This window comes from Maylandia zebra, linkage group LG11, assembly GCF_041146795.1.
Source record: "Maylandia zebra isolate NMK-2024a linkage group LG11, Mzebra_GT3a, whole genome shotgun sequence".
Lineage (NCBI taxonomy): Eukaryota > Metazoa > Chordata > Actinopteri > Cichliformes > Cichlidae > Maylandia > Maylandia zebra.
The window spans coordinates 20,023,296-20,045,909 of NC_135177.1; the positions used below are offsets into that span (position 1 = coordinate 20,023,296).

The 22,614-nt window shown below is 42.8% G+C and overlaps 1 protein-coding gene across 4 annotated transcripts in view; it reads left to right on the forward strand.

Moving 5' to 3' along the window:
- The first annotated feature begins 1,058 nt into the window (after positions 1 to 1,058).
- Positions 1,059 to 22,614, forward strand: part of nbeal2 (neurobeachin-like 2) — a 32,646-nt gene continuing 11,090 nt past the window's right edge. The window contains exons 1-29 of one of the 4 annotated variants that reach the window (XM_004541433.6): positions 1,059 to 1,637; positions 8,044 to 8,132; positions 8,304 to 8,468; positions 8,975 to 9,056; positions 9,363 to 9,475; positions 9,739 to 9,821; positions 10,529 to 10,614; positions 10,729 to 11,032; positions 11,181 to 11,287; positions 11,678 to 11,764; positions 12,558 to 12,641; positions 12,853 to 12,951; positions 13,094 to 13,749; positions 13,851 to 13,983; positions 14,161 to 14,280; positions 14,383 to 14,713; positions 14,952 to 15,034; positions 15,142 to 15,234; positions 15,463 to 15,634; positions 16,808 to 16,941; positions 18,680 to 18,839; positions 19,168 to 19,270; positions 19,452 to 19,602; positions 19,840 to 19,995; positions 20,117 to 20,276; positions 20,771 to 20,859; positions 20,968 to 21,681; positions 21,815 to 21,999; positions 22,170 to 22,326. In XM_004541433.6, the coding sequence (XP_004541490.1) occupies positions 1,563 to 1,637; positions 8,044 to 8,132; positions 8,304 to 8,468; positions 8,975 to 9,056; positions 9,363 to 9,475; positions 9,739 to 9,821; positions 10,529 to 10,614; positions 10,729 to 11,032; positions 11,181 to 11,287; positions 11,678 to 11,764; positions 12,558 to 12,641; positions 12,853 to 12,951; positions 13,094 to 13,749; positions 13,851 to 13,983; positions 14,161 to 14,280; positions 14,383 to 14,713; positions 14,952 to 15,034; positions 15,142 to 15,234; positions 15,463 to 15,634; positions 16,808 to 16,941; positions 18,680 to 18,839; positions 19,168 to 19,270; positions 19,452 to 19,602; positions 19,840 to 19,995; positions 20,117 to 20,276; positions 20,771 to 20,859; positions 20,968 to 21,681; positions 21,815 to 21,999; positions 22,170 to 22,326 (4,971 nt within the window). In that variant the 5' untranslated portion in view covers positions 1,059 to 1,562. Of the gene's footprint in view, positions 1,638 to 6,721; positions 6,885 to 8,043; positions 8,133 to 8,303; positions 8,469 to 8,974; positions 9,057 to 9,362; positions 9,476 to 9,738; positions 9,822 to 10,528; positions 10,615 to 10,728; positions 11,033 to 11,180; positions 11,288 to 11,677; positions 11,765 to 12,557; positions 12,642 to 12,852; positions 12,952 to 13,093; positions 13,750 to 13,850; positions 13,984 to 14,160; positions 14,281 to 14,382; positions 14,714 to 14,951; positions 15,035 to 15,141; positions 15,235 to 15,462; positions 15,635 to 16,807; positions 16,942 to 18,679; positions 18,840 to 19,167; positions 19,271 to 19,451; positions 19,603 to 19,839; positions 19,996 to 20,116; positions 20,277 to 20,770; positions 20,860 to 20,967; positions 21,682 to 21,814; positions 22,000 to 22,169; positions 22,327 to 22,614 lie in introns of those variants that run through there. The other 3 variants (XM_004541434.6, XM_014412102.2, XM_014412103.4) reach the window with 3 other exon arrangements.

Here is a 22,614-nt window from a genome sequence, read left to right on the forward strand (position 1 = left end):
CCCCAAATAAATAATTAAAACATACTTTATAAATAAGATGTATGTGGTCTATGTTAGTTGTATTATCAAGTACCTTAACTAATGTAACTTTCAGCAGCTTACAAGCTATCTTTGAATGGCTTATTTCAGTCTATTTTAACGATATTGACAAACCTATATTTATATACTAAACGTAAAACACGGACTTGTACACAGACCTGCCTGCTGATGGTCCCAGTGACAGGTCCTGGTTAGGAATGTAGGCCATTGCCATGGTAATACAGCTGCCTCGAGCTTCACCCTGTCTATCCTCCTAATCGAGAGTGTGTATGACAATACAAACCTGCTGCTGTTAATGATATTACTAAGGTGGTGATCATAAAACTAGGAGGGATACGATTTATATATCAATAAAATGACCATGTGCAATAAACCATGTTATTGCTCAGTCAGGGGACAAACATACTTCTGACATGCATTCAGCACAGAGCGGAGAGGAAACATTGTCATTTACAGTAATTCCATAAGGTAATATTTTACAAAATAAAACATTCCAGTGTGTATTTATTTTTTGTTCAAGATAAAGCCGTGTTTTTTTCAGTATACCCCTCATACTTGCAGGAGTAAATGTTTTGAATCTTTCACCTACGTATTATTTCAGTTTTTAAGGACTAACGCAGCCACAGTGTCGCTTTATCTGATCACAATAAGGAATATAGTAAGGACCCACTGTGAGCAGCTGTCATCAGAACTGAAAGTTGCTCGCTTTAAAAGCTGACAGTTACACCCCTACACCCGTAACTACACAACGCAGGCTTTTATTCAATAATCAAGTGAGAGTTTGAGCACTCAGTCTTCTTTGCACAATTTTTTAATGGTTATTTGTTTTATTTGTACGGAAACGTTTATATGATAAAAACTTTGGGGGCAGCTGCATTCATTGCTCCCGGGTGGCAGTCAGTTAGTGAGATCAGCCCTCGAGCAGGCAGTGTTTATATGTGTGTGTGCCTTTAAGAATATCAGCCTACCTGTGAGCATGATCTAGAGAACTCTTCACCACATTTCTTGTCTTTTTTTTTTTTTTACTGGGTTACACACTAGTTGGTGATAATTTTCTCCTGATTGTCACACAGCGTTTAGGATCGCGCACCGCTCCAGACCGAGACCGCAGGGGCAGCGCATTAATTTGTTGGTCTTGAGCGGATGGCATCTGTCGCTTCCGTGGGAACTCTCTCCAACAGGAATCATACGGCAGCGAGCTCGCTCTAAATGCGGACATGGGTGTTTCTCCAGACATGCATTTCCACGCATTTGTGTTCCTGGTTGCACAGTTTGGGCAGTGACCGCACCGCGGCCACATCCACACCGTCATGTTTTGCTTTTTCACGTCACCCTGACAACTTTGTGTGTCGAGACTGAAGAGCACTTTTTTTTTTATTTGGGATTACTGTGCCCGAATTTGCAGGAATGGTTCACCCAGGAGCGTGCTGCGTCCTCCTGCCTGTAGGAAGCAACTTCAGACAGCCGTGGCTTTGACCATCTTTGCCAGTTTCATGATCTTTTAAAAGAAAATAAAGGAAATAATGAGCAACCACAAGGGCGGCGGAATGGCATCGAAAGAAAAGCTGTATGAGCTGTGGATGTTATATTACACTAAGGTGAGTGCAAGTGCGGAAGAGCTGACGGTGACACCTGTTGTTGCCACAGGTTCCTTGCCTGAACTTTATTGTGACCCCTAAATACTCTGCGTGATTCACGGTGTGTGTACAGGGTCGCTCTTTGAAAAATCGAGGTTTTATTGAGGAACTCGCGTATTTTTTTTCTCCTGCATTTACAGTGACGCTCTGTTAATAGCCGAAGCTGCCTTGTGCACACTATAAAATAATATCATGTCACATTGATGCGCCTCTAAGCTGTCCCCAATTCGAAAGCAACGCGTAAAAAAATGGCATTTGAAGCTGATTAACCACTTGTTCGAATATCCGTTGTTATACCTGTGATGCAGGTGTTACTCAGACTACTTCCTGTTTCTGCTGCTTGCCTGTCTCCCCTACTGAAAGCATGCGCCTTTTAAACTGTTGGAAGATCCTACTGTCATATATTACTTGAAGCATATGCTTAGGCTTTGCACGCAGCAGCACTGTTACGCAGTAGCCAATTGCTTTCCTCTCTCCGATGTTGAATTGACTGTCAAATTTGTTTGTGTGGGAGTTTGGTCTCAGATGTTGTCCCCTGTGGGCGTGAGTGCAGCTCAGGTTTCTGGATGTTTATTAAGGTGTAATATATTGCTAATATGGATGAAAACAAATTAACTGGAGTAAAATATTGCAAATGCTTTCATATCATGTTCCTACTTGAAGAAGGAAGACAGTTTGGTTGGGTATTATTATTATTTAATGAGTTTGCAATCTGCTTCCATGCCTGAGGACACAAAAAAGAAAAAGAAAAAAGAAGAAGAGGAGCGTTTTTTTTTTTTTCAAGTTTGTACGCGCTGTATCTCATCATCACAGCAGATCTAAAGGGCTAGTCTCTTGATAGTGATAAAACCTTCTCAAAGAGTGGCTCATGTTTCATTATGTATCTCACTGAATGTTGTTTTAATGAAGGGCTTAATCCCAATCTTGGAAAGCAGCCAACGACTTTCTAGAAGAGTGAAGTCAAAGGTGGACAAACTGCAAACAAACCCTAATAAATGCATCACCGATGAAGGTCAACAGTGTATCACCTTTTGCAGCATTTACTGTCAAAGTGGTGATTGTGGTCGCTCTGGGCAGATCCCAGAGGAAGTGTGTTTAATCCACTCCTCTGTGCTCCTCCTGCTGCTGCATGTAACTGCAAAGTTACTGAACTTTTCTGGTTATGCAACAAATAAAACAAGTAGTAGGTGCTGTCACAATCCATTGCTAGAACAAATCATTGGGGGGGGTGTGTCTGTGAGGTAGGGAGGGGTTGCCCTGAATCTGGCTCCGTCAGCTGTCTCACATCTCTATGTGCAAGATCACTTCCTTATTAAGCTGCCTCTTGGCTCCGTGTCACTTTCCTTCAGTTGCCCTGAAGCCTAAAAGGACCAGAAGTTTCCTCCTTTGACTTTAAGAGTGGCACATGTTTTCGCAGCATTCTTGAAAGTGTATTTTTCACATGTGTAAACGACATACCCCGTTGCTCGAGCGGGATTTGATTTGAGCTTAAATGTCACCGCCTTATGTGACTCAGAGGAGCACAGCAGGCCGTGGAAAGGCAGGAGAACCACTACAGAGAACAATCACTGGCCTCTCCTACAAACACCACCATGTAATTGTATTCAGTGTTTTTGTTACCCGCCTGTTAGTCAGGTAGACACAGACAATATCATCTTTTAGTACACAGCCCATCTCTGACTCACAGACCTTGTTTGTAATTTGTCACACTAAAGAACGTATTGACTGCTGTAAATCAGTCAGATGGACAAGAAACCTGAGCTTTATTCAACAGGGGGTTTTGTCAAAGCTGTAAATAAGCCCTCGGCTGCTTTACGCCCTGTAACACGTCTCATTTTAAGTCCGAAAGCGCCTTACGTGTCCCTGTTTGTGACACTGACAGATTTGTTATATTGGTTTAGAAATGTTGTGCATTTATCACCTCCTTTGTGCACCCTGACAAAACCAAAACCGGTGTACTCAAATTTTCAGTGACCTTATATTGTCCCGTGGAAGTTGTTAAGTATGTCACAACAACTTCATACATCATAACAATCGATTTCAGCATATTTGAGTAAATGTGGTATCTCCAGCCTTTAATCTGTTTTAGAAAGCACAGCTTGTCATTGATAAAGGAGGTCCGCCTCCTTTGACTGTGCAAAAAAATCACATTTCTTGCCAGACCTTTAGATCAGGAGCTAATGTAAATGTTTAATAGACATTGTGATTGAGTAGCGTATTGCGCTAAAGCCGGTGAAAAATGGTAAAAGTTCTGTGCAAGTGACTTCAAAAATCACAGGCAGACGATGATTTATAGGCTGATTATTTTCTCGATGCCAGCTTCCTATTATTTTGCCACATACTGTAGCTCAGTAAATACCTGAGCACAGGCAATTTACATCTAGACTATTTACTCACAGACAAGTTCTTGGTTTTCAGGGCTTGCTGATGTAATTTTGTCAGGAAATGTGCTAAACAAAGTTGTAGTTAGGGCACTTTAAGATTTTGTGCAAGAGACAGGACGTGTTTGTGTCTCCAGTTTTGTAAGGTGTTATGGTTGGATTAGGGTGATTTATTTTAGGATGTATTTCATTGCTTCATATCTCACATCTAAGAATATTTGAAGGCCATTATAAAATCCTCATGACTTGCGGTATGGAGGTACGCAGAAGAGTCTGATCTAATCGCTCTGGTGCATAACTTGTTAGATCTTGTCTGGAAAAAATGCAAAAAGGTATTGTTCTTGGGCATGTTTGAGCTTTTCACCAAGTCAGGATGTAGTAATAACCAGTACTTGATCAGTTTTGTTGGTTTGATATTTTATATCTGTATCAATGTAATTGATTGATTGATCAATCAACTGGTGATTATAGTAAAAAGTTACATTTGTATCTTCTTGTTTTCTATTTTGTCCAATTAAAACCAAGGACTATTGCATAAGAATAAATAGGCAGCGAGTAGTTTTACTAGAGTTAATAACATTGTTGTACTTACTCTTATTGTTTGAGTTCTTCTTAAATATTGAATCTTTAATTGACCTGTTGACTTGGTAAAAGTCAGGATAGCTCAATGAGTCATATTGTCTTAAATATCTGGTAAATATGCTTTCATGTTGTTACAAATGCATCAACACGCACCACTAGGTACAAATGAAGTGATCAGTTGATGAGATGGCTGACATAAAAAAAAATTAATCAACAACTGCTTTAATTAGTGTTCAAATTAATATACTGGTAAAAAAAAATCCAGCTTTCACGTGTGAGAATTCTTTGTTTCCCCGTCATATTTGAAAGTACTACATAAAACAAATCTGAGGATAGTAAACAATAAAAAGGTGGATTTTCAGTCTGTTTAGATAAGATGATCAATAAATCTTCAAAAATAAAGAAATAAAAAAGACTGATAGTTCCAACCTTTCAGGCTGCTCTAAGTCAGGAGTAAGCCTCCAATCACAGATGCCATTTTTCTGCCAAAAAAGAGAAGCATCATTTTCAGCCAGTAAAGATGTAAGAGTAAGATATTAGTCTGGAAGAGAAATGGTGTGTTATTATTCTGCGGTCCATAGCTTGAGGACCTAATTAAAGCCTTGAGACGCAGCGCTGGGCCACAGCGTTAACCCAGCTGCCACCCATCAACAGCTGTGAAACCACCTCCTCAGATTTCTATGAAAAGAACAAATCACACATCCTTGCTTTTGTCCCTACACAGTCAGTCGTGCTACTGTGTGTTTGTCCCAGTTACTAGTGCTTTGATGCATGTCAGCAAACTGTTCTCAGAGATACATCCATCCCTGCAGCTGACGATATATAGCCCTGTTAGCCCTCTGATTGAATCCCCTTGTGTGCCTGGGCTCCCCTGTTTACCGACCGAACGGCTAACCAGGAAAATCAAAGTTCTCTTTGCTTTCCCTTGTGCAGGAAGCTGGAGCGAAGCTGAATGCCAAGCAGCACTGAGCGGCACAGCTGCTTGGCCATGTGCAGAGAAAACAGAGATAAATGACATGCTTTATAGAGGCCGATAGCTCATGGTTGGTTTGTGACATTTGTTCTAATTGTGGTTTTAATTAGCTTTTCTAATTGTAAATGTGTCTTTGAACTAGCTTGTTGAATTAGCTGCGAGCAAATGATTCGGATTTGTTTAGAGGGGCTGATCAATAGTAAGTCGATATGGGAAGATTTTAGGAGTCGTTAAAGGTGGAGACATAAAGCAGCGCTGTACCAGAAGTCTAAGCCAGTTCTGTTTTATTAAAAAAACACACATTTTTTGGCGGGTTTTTATAAACAAGAACTGATTCAAACACCTGGTGTATCTGTGATCTCTGTCTCTCCCTGTTTTTTAATCATACACTAAAATCTACCTGTTGCACAGCCAACCAATGTACCTGAACTGAATGCCACAGCCTCTTTAGTCAACCTACACTTTATGAAGCATATTAGTGTGCATACTTGTGGATTCTATTCAATAATGAAAAATAAAAACCAGCTTTAAGATTCTTATCTTCGCCCCTCAAGTTTAAAATACCTAATTGTTCAGATGACAGAGCCACACAACAATAGGTTGTTTGTCATTTCCTGTTTTCGTTGAGCACACGCAGAGATTTTAAAATGCAGTTTATGTATCAACTTTAAAATCAGATGGGGGGTTTTTCTGCATGTAAAGTTTAACCGTTTGAAGGCATCTAAAGTCAATTTCTCCAATTTCAAATGCAGTTTTTGTGATTTTATAGCATCCACCTACTGTTTCAGCTGAATCTGCTCACAGTCTTCTGGTCCCTGTGCATAAGCACAGCCAGACACACTTTACAAAAACAAACGCTAAATTTCAAAGTTTCTCCTGCAACATCTTTTTTTTTTTTTTTGGCTAAATATAGGAATCATAAATGTAGTCCCGGTGCTTTATTGTTACTGTGGGATGTTTTTATAGAGGCCTCTCATCAATCTACACACAAGTTGCACTACAACCAAAAGAGGAAGGGGTTTGACGAGGAGGCGAGGATGAAGGAAATAAGCTTCAGTTAAAGTGACAAGTAATTTCCTGGTTGCTCGCTTTACGCTTGAAGACAAAAAACGAGCGAGTCAGACGCTGCTGGTGGTCAGGAGTGATGTGCAGCTGAGCCGCTGACTTTTGTCTACGCCGACGGTTCATCTGAGACTGGGTTCACAAGAACCCGGCACCCTGCTCAGCCGCATACAATGAGAGATGGACAGGCACATAAGTCAATGCCAGTTGGTAATGTACATTTCACATTAATGCAGGAAAGGCATAGTTGCACAAAGGGTTCAGGTTATTAGATTGCTGCTACTCTTACTCAGGCAACTTAAAAATGCAGATCTAACAGAACATGAAAGCATACATGTTGGAGAACTGTGCTGAACTGTAAGATTTTAATCGCTGTGCTGCTTTCCCACACGAGCTGCAGCAAACGCTGCTCACTCGAGCCATTTCCCTGCTGGTTCAGGGGGAAGTACCTGATGAATTGTTATACCATGTGCTGTTTTTTATGTTATTTGTGTACAGTGAGTCAGGCGGTCTGAGACAGCTCATGTCTTCCTTCTAAATCGGAGAAGATTCACGCTACGCTTACTTGCTTGCTCAGTTATCAGAACGCACAGGTTGTTTTGGCACATGAACATCAGAGAACATTTCTGCACATTTCTCAGTTTTTTGAGTTTTTTCAGATTGAGTTTTGAAACTTTACATTCTCAAAAGTAGGGCTACTTGTCTATCGATAATAATGAGCCAGCTTTATATCGAAATCAAAGCATTGCTCATAAAAGAAAAACAGTTTAAAGTTGACCTGTTTCGCCTGTGACCTGTGTCATTTGTTTGTAACGAGATCAAGAGACTGTTGTGTGGAGGGAAGACTGACAGGATATGTTGCAGTGCAGAGACTGATGGTAGCTGTGATAGCAACTGTTGTATATAAACATCCTTGTACAAATGAAGTTGTCTTACATGACATTTTAGAGGGGCAGTAATAAGAACATCTTGTCCGAGACGAGGATGTGCTCACGGTGAACACAGGGCCACTGTTGACGTTATGGGTGGAATTATGATTTGAATGAAAGGAACATGTTGTTTTTGTTTCTTTCAACCTCCCCCGTGATGAAAAAGGAAAGAAATAGCTCATGTGTTCCTCTCTGTGAGAATTGCATCTCTTTGCAACATCCTGTTACAAAAACAGGTCATAGCATTTTCTGTAGCCACCGTGTGTCAGAGTTTAGCGCTAAACCTTTCTGTTTGATACTACTTGGTCCAACTGACCACAAAGAGCTTGCTTTTATAGGTGGGCATTTTTCATGCCCTTCATTGTTTACTAACACTGTACGCCTAGAGGCGTGAAGGCCGATTTGTTATAGCCTCACCTGTTTCTTCTTCCCTTCCACAGAAGGATGTGGGCTATCTGCAGCAGTGGCTGGAGGCATTTGTGGCATCCTTTGAGAGGCTCATTGATGTGCAGTCGCTGGAGCCTCGGAGGTGAGCGGCTATTTATTTTACACAAACTACAAAGCCACAAATTTCCACCGGTTTATATTCCGCACTGTGGACATTGGATGTGACATGTTTATGCTTCACGGCCTCTGCTGCAATCCCTCTTTGCTCTTACTTCCCTTCTCTTCTCTCATGTCCTCCTCTCTCATCTCCCAGGCTGGAGGAGTGCAGCTCAGAGGTGCCCCTGCTCCCCCGGGAGGTCCTGGTGTTCCTTAGCACGCAGCTATGGCACAGTGCGCTACACCTCACCGGCGCTGCAGAGCAAAACAGCAGCACTCCACACCCACTGCTCCTCATCAAGTTCTTCATCATTGTTTGCAGGTGAGGGCACAGCCTGCTGTGCAAATGTGTTGTAATGAGAACTGTAAACATGTTGCGCAGTTAATAGGTTGTGCTAATCGTAGCGTTCTGTAAAACAACTTGCAGACGTTCTCACGACGATAGGCAGGAGATGACTAATTAGGACAGGCTACATCTCGGGTTCCAAATCATACGCCTGAATTTGCGTCGCATGTCTCATGATGTCACCTTAGTTCACGCAGTGGGTGGAATTAAATCTTAACCACTATCAGTTCTCTTTATTCAACAGTCTGTACCAAAAAAAACAGGGTGTGAGGGGAACTGGGTAATTTCTATTTTTCACAGATATAGTAACGTTTGAAGGTGTTTTTTTTTAATTAAATCAGATTTGACTGGTGATTCTACTGTAGATTTTTTATTATGCTCCACAGTGACTAACCGAAAAAAGTGCCCTCACCCCTTTCAATCTGTGAGACCTTTCCTAGCACCTTTCCTAACCTAATTCTATGATTTCTCTTTACTTCTAGGAATATGGAGAACATTGATCCAGAGAAGACCCCTAGTTTTGTTTTCGAGACTATCAAACTTTTGAATTTCTGTTTAAACCAGGTAAGGCCCTCATAAGCAAGATTTCAGCGACACAGTTTGGCTCCCCATACATGGACAAATTTTCTGAAATAGGATATGGAAGTAGAGATCCAGTAGGCTTACACAGAACTGGGTAGTAAAATATATATGCTTACCCTAAGGAAAGAGAACTAGGCTATGGTTAAAAGAGAAGTGGGTGGGTGTGCAGTTGACCTTGTTTTCATTGTTAAGGAATTTGAAAGATGTTCAAACAGGGGTTTCTACTCTGATTATGAACTACAGATGATGCAGATGTGAATAAATGTGTACCAACTTTCATTCGATCAGTTAAAGAAGGGAAAAGGGGAGAAATCGTCTCTGGAGTCGGTCGTGCAGTACGGACTTGTGCTGTGCGAGAGCCTGTTTGACCCTTATCAGACGTGGAGGAGACGCCTAGCAGGGTGAGTGTGTGTTACTTCAACACTGGACATTGCCTGCGTGAATGTGTGGGAGGTGGAATTTGGGCGCACAAAGACTAGAAGAATACTCTTATTTGCATTCAACGTCTTCCACAATCTTTTGTCACAGTAACACCTCATCTTGTTGCATCTAAGCCTTCAAGTCAAACAAACCTCATTAGTACCAGCGGTTTGAGTGGCAGCCGCACACTAACTAGGCGTGATGTGAATGGGAGCGTGGTGACTCGAGTCTTTGTGTGTTACAGGGAGGAGGTGAGCTTGCTGGAGAGGAACAAGTATAAGTTCTCCCCGCTGGCCTTGCCAGAAGAGCTGCCTGCCCTCTTCCATGGTGAGACACTCCCTTTCAGCTGTTCTGCAACTCTGATCTTTGTCAGGCTTCACATACCACAAGAATCAAACAGTTCCAAGTGAATCACTGTCTGGGAATAAAAAAGAAAAAATATATGTGTATGTAGAAATGGTTCAGTTCTCAGCATGTTTACTTCGGGTAAAAAGAACTCAGTTATTCTGCGTCTAATTATCAGGTCTCAATCAGCTGTCCAAGCGTTAGTAATTATAGAGTCACGTTTGCTCTAATCTGTTAGCCATGTGGGAAATCTCAGGCTGGACAAGTTTCAGTATGTCCACATTTTAGGAGGATTATCATAATACCAAGCTGTAATTGGCAATGTTAAGGGGCTACTTGTGTAATACCGAGCCTATAAGAAAGGCTTAGGCTTTTCTCTTTTGCATAACTGTAAAACAAAGAAGGCACTCCAAGGGACGTTTTCTGAGGCGTTGTGGTATGAAGTTTTCCCTTTCATTTATTTATTTTTTGCTGTTGGTCATTTGCTATAGCCCCGTGTGCTATTTATAGTGACTGGAGCCTGGAATCGGTCCCAGTATGCATTAGGGAAAGAAACAAACTAGAGAGGCTGAAAAGAAAATGTTTTTGCTTTAATTTAATTATATTTTGAGAGCACTGCGTTTGTTTTCTGTCTTGTGGTTCCAGTATTAGCTTGTCTTACATAATATTGTTTTGGCTTCCTGACACAGAAAGTCTGCAGGAGAGCGAGAAGATCCCAGAGTTCCTCACGCTCAGATTGGCTCATCTCCAAGGCGCTGTCATCAGTGGAGGAAAGGTCTGCTACTCTGTCCTGTCTATCAATAATCCCTCAGCAGTCTGAGGAAAAACAGTAGACAGTCAAACTAAAATACAAGTGAGTCAGAGTCACGCTCCGCCTTGTTTTTTGCAGAAGAATGGTCTTCTTTCCATCACTCCTTACTCTGTGGATGACCTCTTCTCGGTCCTGCGAGCATGGTGCTGCCGGACCTCCCCTGAACCCAAGGACACCAGACTCCCGCGGCTGAGCTTGCAGTGCCTGACAGCGATGATCCATCTCCTGCACACCAGCAGCCCTGTGGAGCGGCAGGTGGAGATCAGGACCATCCTGGAGAACTACTTCCAGCTCCTCAACTGGAACCGTCCACTTAGCAGCGATCAGGAAGACAGGCAGTCCTGGGAAGACAGCCTGATCTCGCTCCAGAGCCAAATGCTAAGTAAGAGCACATTCACTAAGTCTCAACTCTGCCTGGGTGCAGATTGTTCCCTTTTTGTTGATCTCTCTCAGTCGGTATGAAGGGCAAGAATCAATTGTCCCAGTGTGTGATAAATAAGATGAGTCAACCCTATTGTTGTCACTTTTAGCTGCTATTCCTGAGATCCTGCAGTGCTCTGACAGACCAGTCCTTCAAGCTATCTTCCTGAACAACAACTGCTTTGAACACATCCTCAGACTCATTCAGAACAGCAAGGTCAGAGCAAGTCCTTTAAAAACATTTTGTGTCTGCTCTTTCATCTCTGTGCTCTTCTGAACCAGCCTCCCTACCAGTCTGTCACCTTTTTATTTGTCTCACGTCTATTTCCTCTGTTGTTCTCATAAATGTCACATCTGCCGCCTAATCTCTTTCTTCTTTGGTTACCTTGAAAAAAAAAATCACAAATGTTCATGCTTCCATGTTACTTGTCCGTCACTTGGCTTTGATAAAGAAGTACCCCTGCATCTGTTGAGAGAGACCAGGATCACACCTGTCTCTTCTGCCTCTCTCGGATGAGTTTTTTTTTTTCTTTTTTGGTCTAATTGTCTGTCTTTTTGTGCTCTCTGTGTGTGCGTGTCTGCCTGCGTGTGTTTGTATGTCCTGTAGCTCTTTCAGAGCAACAGGCGTAGGCCGGAGCGTGAGGTTGTGTGTGACCTCACCACGCGTTTACTCACTGAGGTCGAAGTGGACCAGGTACTTTCCCCCACTCTGTGTTGCTATTGGACTGTCAGCAGGAAACTCAGTGCTCTCTCCACTCGTTAGCTGCTCTGAGCTATTTAAACAGGAAGCTTAGGGCAGGAAGTCTGGCTTACACTCATTTGTAAATACAGCAGGTAGCACTGGCTGTACATGATAGTTGCCGTCTCGAGTTTTCTTTTTATCTGCCATCACACAAGTGTCCTGTCACAGCTCATCTTCGTTATTTCAGGCATTATGTTGATTTCTATCACAGATGTAAATAGGCTGAATTCCCTGTTGACAGCACTGAGCAATAAGAGCATGCTGTGTTTTTCATAGTGCATGAAATGGTTGCTTTTGGGTGCACGTCTTTCCTTCTTTTCCTCATGCGTTAACTGCTCTGACGTGTGACTGGTGGTGCTTGTATAAAAGATCTGGCTCCTATCCTGGAGTTTGATGTTGCTTAATTTCTCGCAGTAGTTGAGGATTGCCTCAGCTCTTTCTTTTTTTTCGGGTTTTTTTGGTTGGCTTTGGGTTTTGCATGCTGAGACCTATCAGTAATTAACAACGGGGCGATTGTTTGGTGACTTGTTCAACTGTGTGCTTACTTTTAGTACTTACGGTGTAAAAACTTTTTTAAAGAGGGCTGTTTAATAAAATTCCTCTTACAATTTGTAGATATTTGGTGCAAAATTCATGTGTTGAAGCTTTTGTGTAGGGTTTACTTTTAATTTGTTTTGGGAAATTTTGGCGCCAGCTCATGATGATGCACATTTCTAATCAACTGTGCCTCCTTTTTTCCATACAGGTCTGGGAGAAAGGGTCAGACAGTATTACAGTTCATGCTTTGGGAGTCCTCACAGCTATAATGAGTAACTCACCCAATGCTAAGGTAAAGCCCTCCTTGATGTCCTCTAGACAAAAACCTGCATGTTCTCCTCAACGCTACAAATGTTACAATTCCTGGTTGCTGACCAGGAAAGTTCCTTCCGTTAATGTGGGGAAAGCTCATTGTATTTCCTTCCAATATATGGAAGTGTGCCAGCTAGCTATCCCCTGCAGAACAGCGTTCTCCAGCCTATTTCTGTCTCACTTCCCCTCAGGAGGTTTTCAAGGAGAGGATTGGCTACTCCCAGCTATTTGACGTGCTGAAGAGTCAAGGTCAACCCACCAAAAGGCTTCTGCAAGAGCTGATGAACATGGTGAAATATGAATTTTCTCATTTTCCTTAATGAGTACAGAGACAGTAGAAGTCAAACTGCCCCAGTTTAAATGGTGTTATAGTCATTAGCCTAACCTGTCTATATCTTATCCTTTATTTCTTATTCTCTGTCTTCTATCCAGGCGGTGGAGGGCGCGCACGCCCATGCTCATCACCTTGGCATTAGTAACGACCAGCCTCTGCTCCTGCTCCTGCAGTGGCTGCCTGACCTTTCAGGTCAGAGGGACCTGCAGCTGTTGGTTGCTCAGTGGCTGGCTACCGTTTGCGGTGGCTCCTTGTCTTGTCGCACGGTGGCTGTGGAAGCAGGCATGGTGGGGGCTCTGCTGCAGGTGCTCTCCCATCCCCAGTGTCTGGACAGGCAGTGTGCAGACTCCCTGCTGGGCCTCTTGCAGGACTTGGGCTCTCTATGTTTCAAACCAGAGGAGCTGAAGAGTCTCTTGAGACTCCTCAGGGTTGGCCAGGACAACGGCGCACTGGCAGGGAGGGTCCACCCCTACTGCACTCGCGTTATACGTGTGCTTTCAGCCATGGCAGCCAGAGAAGGAAAGGACAGTGCCTTGCAATATTTTGATCTTACACCCCCGATGGCAGGGATCATGGTGCCCTCAATCCAGCGATGGCCAGGCAGTGGGTTTGCTTTTCACGCTTGGCTCTGCCTTAACATGGAGTTCCCCTCTTCTCACTCAGACTTCTCCAACAACCGTAAACCTGCTGCCAGCTCTGGCATGGGTACTCAGCATGACATGGGAAAGGGACCACGCAGGAAACAGCTCTACAGGTAAAAGGACACATTTGTGAGCAATAAAGTAACAACACGATATAATTACATTTATTGCTGTGGACTAAAGTGCTTGACTGAGATGCTTTTTTTCTGTAAAGTTTCTTCACAGCGAGTGGAACTGGACTGGAGGCCTTCTTCACCATGGAGGGCGTGCTGGTGGTGGCTGTTTGCACTAAGAAAGACTACATGGCTGTTGCTCTGCAAGACTATCCACTAGCTGACTCGTGCTGGGTGAGTGTGGACACCTTGGAGTATATCTGATGTAATAAATTGAGTTTTTCTCTTGAGAATAAAGTTGCTGTGAATTTTGAACTAATGTTCATAATGTTCACCTTTGTAGTATTCAAACTTTTAGCATGGCATTTTTTTTTTCCATCAACACGTGTGTTTGCTGTGCTATATTCACAGCATTCAGTGGCTATAGTTCACATCCCAGGCCGCCGTCCTTTTGGTCAGAATTTGGTCACTATCTACATCGACGGGGAGCTGCGTAAAACCGCACAGCTTCGCTTTCCATCTTTCAGTGAGGTAACTGAAACTAGCATCGCATGTATTCTATTATTAGAGAGGAGTTCCTCCTTATCATTCTAATTCCTTCTCTTTGTACCCCACCCAAACCTGATCCTGAAGCCTTTTACATCCTGCTGCATCGGCTCTGCAGGCCATCGGACCACTACCACCACCACCTCTCCTAACCTGCCCACATCATTTTCCTCCACTCCGTCACCTGAGTTTGCCTTCCCCTCCCATGCCCCCTCCCTCATCCGTTCCCAATCCTTCCCAGCTTCCTTTGCGGGTGGCCGCTGGGGGTCCATAGGAGACTCTCCAGTGCACACAATCCCAGCAGGACTGCAGGACACGGAGTGGGGGACACCCACATCCCTGGATGGGCTCCTAGGCACTGCCTTCATCTGCCACGAAGCTCTGCAGCAAACCCAAACAAGAGCTCTACATGCTGCAGGTGCAAAATGTTCTTAATCACTTTGAGTATTAGTGTAAGTTAGGATTCACCTCTGCCAGAATTCAGCATACAATCAAATATTCAGGAAACCAGCAGTAAAGAAAAATCACAGTCTCTCAGACGTGTTGCTGAAAGATTAGTCCTGCGCACACTGAAAACAAGAGTAGCTTTTTTACATGTGCACCGAGCGATGTTTGCATATTTCATGACCTACATTGCTTTCTACACTTCATCACAGGCCCCAATCACGTGTCCTTATTCAAAGTGGAAGGAGAGCTGTCTGAACTCAATAGCAAACTGCTGCTGTACTACACTCCACAGGTAGCTCACTGAAACTTTCATATTGCACTACAGTGCTGTCATTGGGTGAATTATAAACAGTACAGATTATTCCTGTTTATGCATGTGTGTGTGTATGTTTTCTTCAGGCCTTTAAAAATCAGATATGTCTGGACCTGGCACCCAGTCACCATTATGATGGCAGGCTTACAGGACACAGGGTGGTGAACTGGGACATCAAGGTTAGATATGAAGCATTTTCAAATGTATTGTATTCATTTTGAAACTGTATCTCACATTTATGGCAAGTAAGAAGTGTTATAACTACCCATGTTATATGCCTGCGAACTCTTACCTATACTGTACTAATAATGCACTGAGCACTGCACAATGCTATTTTTGTCATGGTTTAATTTTCTTTTTCTTTTTCTTTTTTTATGATTGTGATTTATTTTGTTTTGTCCCTGCAGGATGTTATAAACGTGGTCGGTGGTATGGGGGTTTTGCTGCCCCTGCTTGAGCAGGTGTGTGAGGCTGAACAAGTTTACAATGGAGGTCAGGAGATCTCAGACTTGCTGGGGCCAGAACTCACTTCCCCCAGAGGCCCTGCTGCAATGCTGCTGCCGCTGAACAAATCTGCAGGTCAGTTAATCTTGAGTTAATTTAATTTTTTACTGCTCTGTGTATTATATGCGGCTATAGCATACAATCAAATAGCTCGCTCGCCAAAATGAATCTCACAAATCTCTAGTAGCATATAGATAGTCTTCGATTTGTTTGCCCAGGTTTTGAGATATCTGCTTTTCGTCTTCCATTGCTGTTCTCAAGAAAGTCCCAGAGCCACAGGGATATTGTAATGATCACACTGACTAGAGAGTGGCACTGTGTAATAGGATCCCAGCATGCAACAATTCAGTTTATAAAATCTCTTCCCTCCTGGCGTTATTATTTATTTGAAAGTAGAAGCATTCAGGAAACACAGCAACTCATCCACGAAGTTTTAGACCATGTAAAGTTACAGACAGGTGCGTAAATGTTGCCAATTCTCTGTAAACTCAATAAATGCAGACTTCTAAATCTCCTCTGGTATTAACATCAGCATAAAAACTGTGTGCCGGCAGCTTTGTGGCATGGGTTTCCATGGCCAAGCAGCTCCTGTAGGTGGCCCAGTACTTACATACACTCCATATAGTATACTTTTACTGGAGCTACTTTCTGTGCCTTGAAAAGCCAGAGTATGATCCTGCAACTATGTAAAATACTTTAAATGTAGCTTTTAACTAATGTGAGAATGAAATAACATTTAGATTCACTGTACTGAGGTAGCATCTGTAATCTTTTTAAAACTTTAGTAAATTAAACCAAGCTGTCAGCATGTCTGCATACACTGCATGTATACTGGTCAGAAAGCATTGCATGTTTATAGTTTTCAAAGCTAGTATCACAAATATTCATTATTTCCTGTTGAATTTAGTTTAGATGTAATCTATAAGTGACATCCTGACTAGTAGTAAATTAGAGCTTAGATGTAGTGCACGATGCAATGACAAGCAGGAAGTTGCAGACAAACAATAAGCATTGTGCAATCAACCCTAATAGGTTAAATGTCAGAATCTATGTGGGCATAATGATGAGAAGTCAGTAGGTCAGTTCACCTAAGACTGGAAAAAATGTAACAAAATGAAACATATAATCTGACATATGTCGGATGACTCATCATGAGATTAGAAAATGTCAATAAAGTGCCTGGTAATGCGAAATGATGACTGCCGGTAACACCGGAAAAAATGATTTGCCCTATTTTTCTTCTCACAGAGGGCAGACTAGAGAGAAACAGCATCGCCGCGTTCCTGCTGATGGTGAAAAACTTGATTCGCCAACACCCCGTTAATCAAGAGAGCCTCTTGCACTGCCACGGCCCAAGCATCATAGGAGCCATGCTCAGCAAAGTAAGCTCCCCTCACATGCTATCCATTCCATCGAGTGGGAACTAAATGAGAGAAGAACTGATTATCATCTGAAAGCGAATATCTGACCTTTTCCATTGTATTGATGCAGCGTAATCGCCGTGTAATAAACGGGTCTAGTGTTGTCGAAAGAGCAGCGGTTCTCTCAGAATGACAGTATCAAATGATTATGTGGGGTGAATGTATGGAGTTTGCTAGACTGCACAGTCACTCTTTGAATGAGAGTGGTGATAGCAGCTGTACGACCTGAGAAAGTGCTGAATTGCAGTAAGGTTGTTTTTTTTTTTTAGTGATATCTAAGGACAGAGTAGTGTTTACTTTTTCTCACAGTGACATGGGAAACATTAGCCTCATGTCTCAGAGTCTCCTGCTTTAAATATTTTCAACAGTCTTCTTGTGTTTAACTTTACACAGGTGAACTTTTGCACAGACTAAGAGTGTATAAGCTATAGTTTATTTAGTTTGTTCTACTAAAGTATGTATGGATGCACAAGTACATACAGGATGTGGCATATTTTATAAAGTGTAGTAGTATATGGGTAAAAAGCTCTATTCTGGTGCATTATATGTTGCAGATGTTGCACAAGTACTGTGGCACACATACTTTTGAGGAAATGTCTGAATAAAAACACGATGAGCGTGAATGTCAGACTGATCAATGTTACATGTTTGAAAAGGGCTAAACAAAAACACTCACTGTCTTGCATCAAACAAAACACGGATTAATGTGGCGTGTTTCCGAGTTACAACAGTGCTGATTCAGCAGCCACAGTAGTGTTTTTTCTTCTTCGGGTCAGTGATAATTTCCTGTATGTTTAAGCTCTGAACTTGACTTCATCATACAGTATTCTCAGATGTAATTCTTCAATGCACCTAGCTAGGTCTTGCATTCTGTGCCATCTTGGCCATATACACTAATCAGCCACTTCATTAGGCACACCTTCCTATTACTGGTTGGAGTTCCTTTTGCCTTAATTCTTTGTGGCATAGATTCAACAAGCTGCTGGAATTCCTCAGATATTTTGATCTTTGTTGACATGATAGTATCACACAGTTGCTGCAGATTTGTTGTTTGCGCATCCATGATGTGACAATCCTGTTCCACCGCATCCCAGAGGTGAGATCTGGTGACTGTGGAGGCCATATGAGTACAATGACCTCGTTGTCATGCCCAAGAAAGCAGATTTGAGATTTTGTTATATGGCATGTTATCCTGCTGGAAGCAACCATCAAAAGATGGGTACACTGTGGTCATGAAAGGATTGACATGGTCAGCAACATTACAGGTAGGCTGTTGTCCAGTTTTAGTAAGCCTGTGCAAATCGTAGGTTTCCATTTCTTAGTCAAGTATCATTCAAAGTTTCTTAAATCAAGTAAGACATCTTGACCATTCATACTTGCATAAATGCATTAAGTTGCTGCCATGTGATTGGCTGGTTGAAATGCTTGCATTAACAATCGGGGGTAATTAATAAAGTGGCCAGTGATTGCATGTTTAAATGTATAATATTAATGTGTTCAATCCTGTAAGGAAACTACTTCTTATTAGTGTGGCAGTGGCTCACAAATAGAAGTGTTATATACAGTAAACAAACACTACTTCTTCTTCTTCTTCTTCTTTTTTAGTGTTATTTAAACGGGGCTTCATTCCCAAAAATCCAGATAAATGAAAGCAAACTTAACTTTAATACAAACTGCTATCTGCTTGTTTCTTCTGCAGGTTCCAGGCAGTATGATGGACATGAATGTTTTAATAGCATGTCAGCTGCTGCTGGAGCAGGTTTTCAATGAGGGCAACAGTCTGCTCTTACAGCATCTCTACCAGCACCTGCTCTTTAATTTCCGCATCTGGACCAAAAGCCACTTTGCTGTTTGTCTGGGTAAGCCACAAGCAGCCCCTTGTTGTGGAGTAATGCACCTGTGAACCTTTTAATGTCTGCCGAAGCTTTTTGTGTCCCTTTTTATACATGTGCACATGGTGGGAGGAGAAGGAGACGGGTCAAAGCACAACAGAGTGGGGGCTGAATACATTAATGTCTCAAGTTCAGGCTGTGGGACGGGTCAAAAGGGAATCGGTGACTGATGCACCACTTCAACGCCCCGTGTTATAAATTGCTGCTCCTCTTCACCACAGTCTTGCATATTAGTTTGACATTTCTAAATGTCAGCCTGAAAGAAGATGACAAAAGTATTCTTTGTCTCCCAAAGCACACATACAATACCTGCAGTCTGTGATAAACAAAAGCAAGCAGCGGATGAGGAGGAAGTACGGCGTTCAGTACATACTGGATACCGTTCGAACATACTACAGGTAAACCTTCTGTTACGATGATGAACGGTCACATTAGGTAAATGATTAGTGTATTCAAAAATACTCATCACTCTTATCGGGTTATTGTAAATATCCGTGTTTTGTTCACTCCCCTTTGATACCAAAACGTTGTTCCTCAGATGGGATTTCATTGAATTCACTGAAATATCTTTGGTCACAGTGTGGAGAAAGACGGCAGCTCTCTGTCTGATGAGAAGCAGACGATTCAAACCTCTCTCTTCGCCTTGCTGAAAGATTTTCTTAAGTCTCCTACACAAGAGGAGCTTCACTGCGTCCTTGCCTACGTTCTGACTGTAGGAGAGGAGCAGCAGGTAATAACTCGCATGTTTTACAGCTGTTTTTATTTCAGGAGTTTAAATTTGCTATCATTTGACCTTTTCCGTGTAATATTTTACTCCTAATCTCTTTTTCTTTATATGTTGTTTTGGTATATCTGCACTTTTCGAAATGCTCTTTGTGCAACTTCAAACTTTACCCTCCCTACTCCACATTTCTTGGCTCTTCATCAACCTCCTCCTTCACATCTTTCCCGTGTCTCTCTCACTCAGGTGGTGAAGGCCTTGGATGTGCTGTATGAGCTCTTGAGGAGCAGCCCTCCTCGCGAGCAGGTGCAGACAGTGCTGCTGGAGTGGGGCGTGGAGCAGCTGTACAGTTTGCTGCTCAATCCAAGCTTTGGGGATGAGGCCAGAGAGAGGGTCTTCAGGGTGAGATCCAGTCACCGGACCTCTGCTTAACATATTGCAATTTATTAAACAGCAGATATGTGCATCGTACTGTAAACTGTGAAAATGGGATCCTCACAGTTTCCCTGTGGTTACCTTCTAGGTTTTGTACAAGATCCTCAAGAGCGAGCGTGTGTCGGAGCGCAACAAGCATCGCATTAAACTAAGGGATTTTGGCTATCGTGGACTTGTTTGCTGTCTTGATAACATTCCCGTAACCATGACCACTGTCCGGTGTCTGTACGAGCAGGTCCTCGCTACAGGTAATACAAACACAAGAGTTTTCCTTTTATGATGGAAATGGATGACAAAAAACATTTATCTGATGTTTAGATAAGAAAGCTGCGCTTTAGCCCAAAATCAAGTGCAGTGGTCAGTCCTGTTTTTTGTAATGCTTTGAGAAAATAATATAATAATAGTTATAAAACGTTCTAATAATGACAAAATAGTGAATTAAATTGAATGTTTCACTAAAGGTTCATAAATGTATGTAAGATTAAAAAAGCAGCAGGCAGAAGTCCAAAAAAGAAACTCTCTCCCAACTCGCCTAGCTTGCTTTTTCATGCCTCCCAGACCTTCTCAGATACAATATGCTGAAAAATGATTGCAGGTTTCTGTTTGAAAGTGACGCTGAAAACATATTGCCTACCCCAGCCTTGAATCGACTAACCAAACAAACTGAATAAACAGCAATAACTTCCTTCCATTAAAACAAGCTTGAAATGATGAAACCAATGAATTAACTGCTGCTCCACAGATGCCAGTCCTAGTTTTAGAGACCTCCTGGCTGTGGCCTGTCTGTCCCATCGAGCTGAACTTACTGTCCGACTGGACGTGTGTCGCAAGGTCAGTCTGCTTAAGAAGTCGTGCTCTTATAAAACTGGCTTTTTCCCTCCTATCCCACCAAAAGATTTATTCTCAGTAATGAAAAGCTCTTGTTCTGTTTTACCCCAGCTCTTTCATCTGATCTACTCCAATGAGGATTACGTGAAACAGCTTGCGAAGCAGCCTGGCTGGCAGGATGTTCTCACCAAACTCTATGTGAAAGAGTCCTATGAGGCCCACGCCGCCACCATTGCCGACTCGAGCAACCACACTCCAGCAGAACCAAACTACCGGCCGCCTCTGCGCAGAGAGCAATCCCTGGTCATAGAGGACGCACGCACAGACATTTTCATGAACTACCGCACCTCGCAGGAAATCGAGGATGAGGACGAGGAGGATGAAGGTGGACAGCGGGACATCTCTGAGGGTTTCTCGGATTTATCACAGTCGCCTCCCAGTGGAGGCGGAGGCCCGCTGAAAAACTTCACAGGCTCCCTGCATTTCAAGTCGTTTGACTCGGTGGATCAGGGGAGCCACTCATCCTCTACCTCCAATCCCGTTGACATCGCCTCGTCTCACCATGAAGAAGAGGGAAGGGACTACCATCCGCTCTCCCCCTTCGGTACATCACCTTTTGATTTGGATTTGCCAGGTGTGGGAGAGACTGGCACACACACACCTGCTGGTAGTCTGACCAACACACCATCCCCTCTAGAGCACTACAAACCATTCCCACCGCTCAGACCAAGGAAGAGCTCCAGTTTGTCCAATGTGCTGGATGACACCAGCTATGGGACCGATCCTCCTACTGGAGACACAATCTCCAACACGTCCAACCCACAGGTATGCCTGCTCCCTTAATGCGGGTTTCACTGCACTTAGCATGTAAATCCAGGCTTTGAAATCTCGTTCCTTGTCTATGATATCTGATGAGATTTTGTTGAGCTCCATTTACCAGCTATTGTTCACACTGCAGCAGACCCCTGAGGAGGAGCTGTGCAACCTGCTAACCAACATCGTGTTCTCCGTCCTGTGGAGCGGCAGCGGAGCGGAGGGCGCGGAAGATGTGGTGTGGAGAGAGCGAGGACAGGTATTTTCTGTTCTCACCAAACTGGGCTCCTCCTGCCAGCTGGTCCGCCCTCCCGATGACATCAAACGCAGGTTAGTTACGCGGACTTGGAGAAGAAACGCACCAGGAGTGAGCCTGTCTCGCAGCTGAAAAAACAAACGAAACCACTCCTTCATCTGTATCACCTTATTGTAAATATCTAGAAGCACCGTCTTGTTATGCAGTGAATTATTCAAAGTCTGTTTGCTGCTTTGTGCATCAGCTTGTTGGAGATGATGCTGGAGTCATCACTGTCAGACCTGAGGGACGCCCAGGGAGCGTTCCTGCCTTTCTGTCCCAGTCTCGTTCGGCTCCTCAGGCTGCTGCAGGACTTCCTGTTTGCAGAGGGTACAAACAACCACGCGCTGTGGAGTGAAAAGGTATATTAGCTGATTCATGTAACAGCAACTCATTCAAGTGTTGCATTATTGAAAGCCTGTATTTAACTCTCATAAGTGAAAAACACCAAAGACAAAAGAAAGTCCCTGACAAATTTGATTTAATATTTTATGGTTATATAAGCAAAATGAATCAATACACCAAGAAAAAATATGCTCTTAATAAAACCTGCCAATTTGTAGCCCAAATAATGTCACATTTTCTCCTCTTTATCAGTCCAAATTCTTCAGTTTTAAACACAAAGCACAAGTGCTCAATTTAAGTATAAT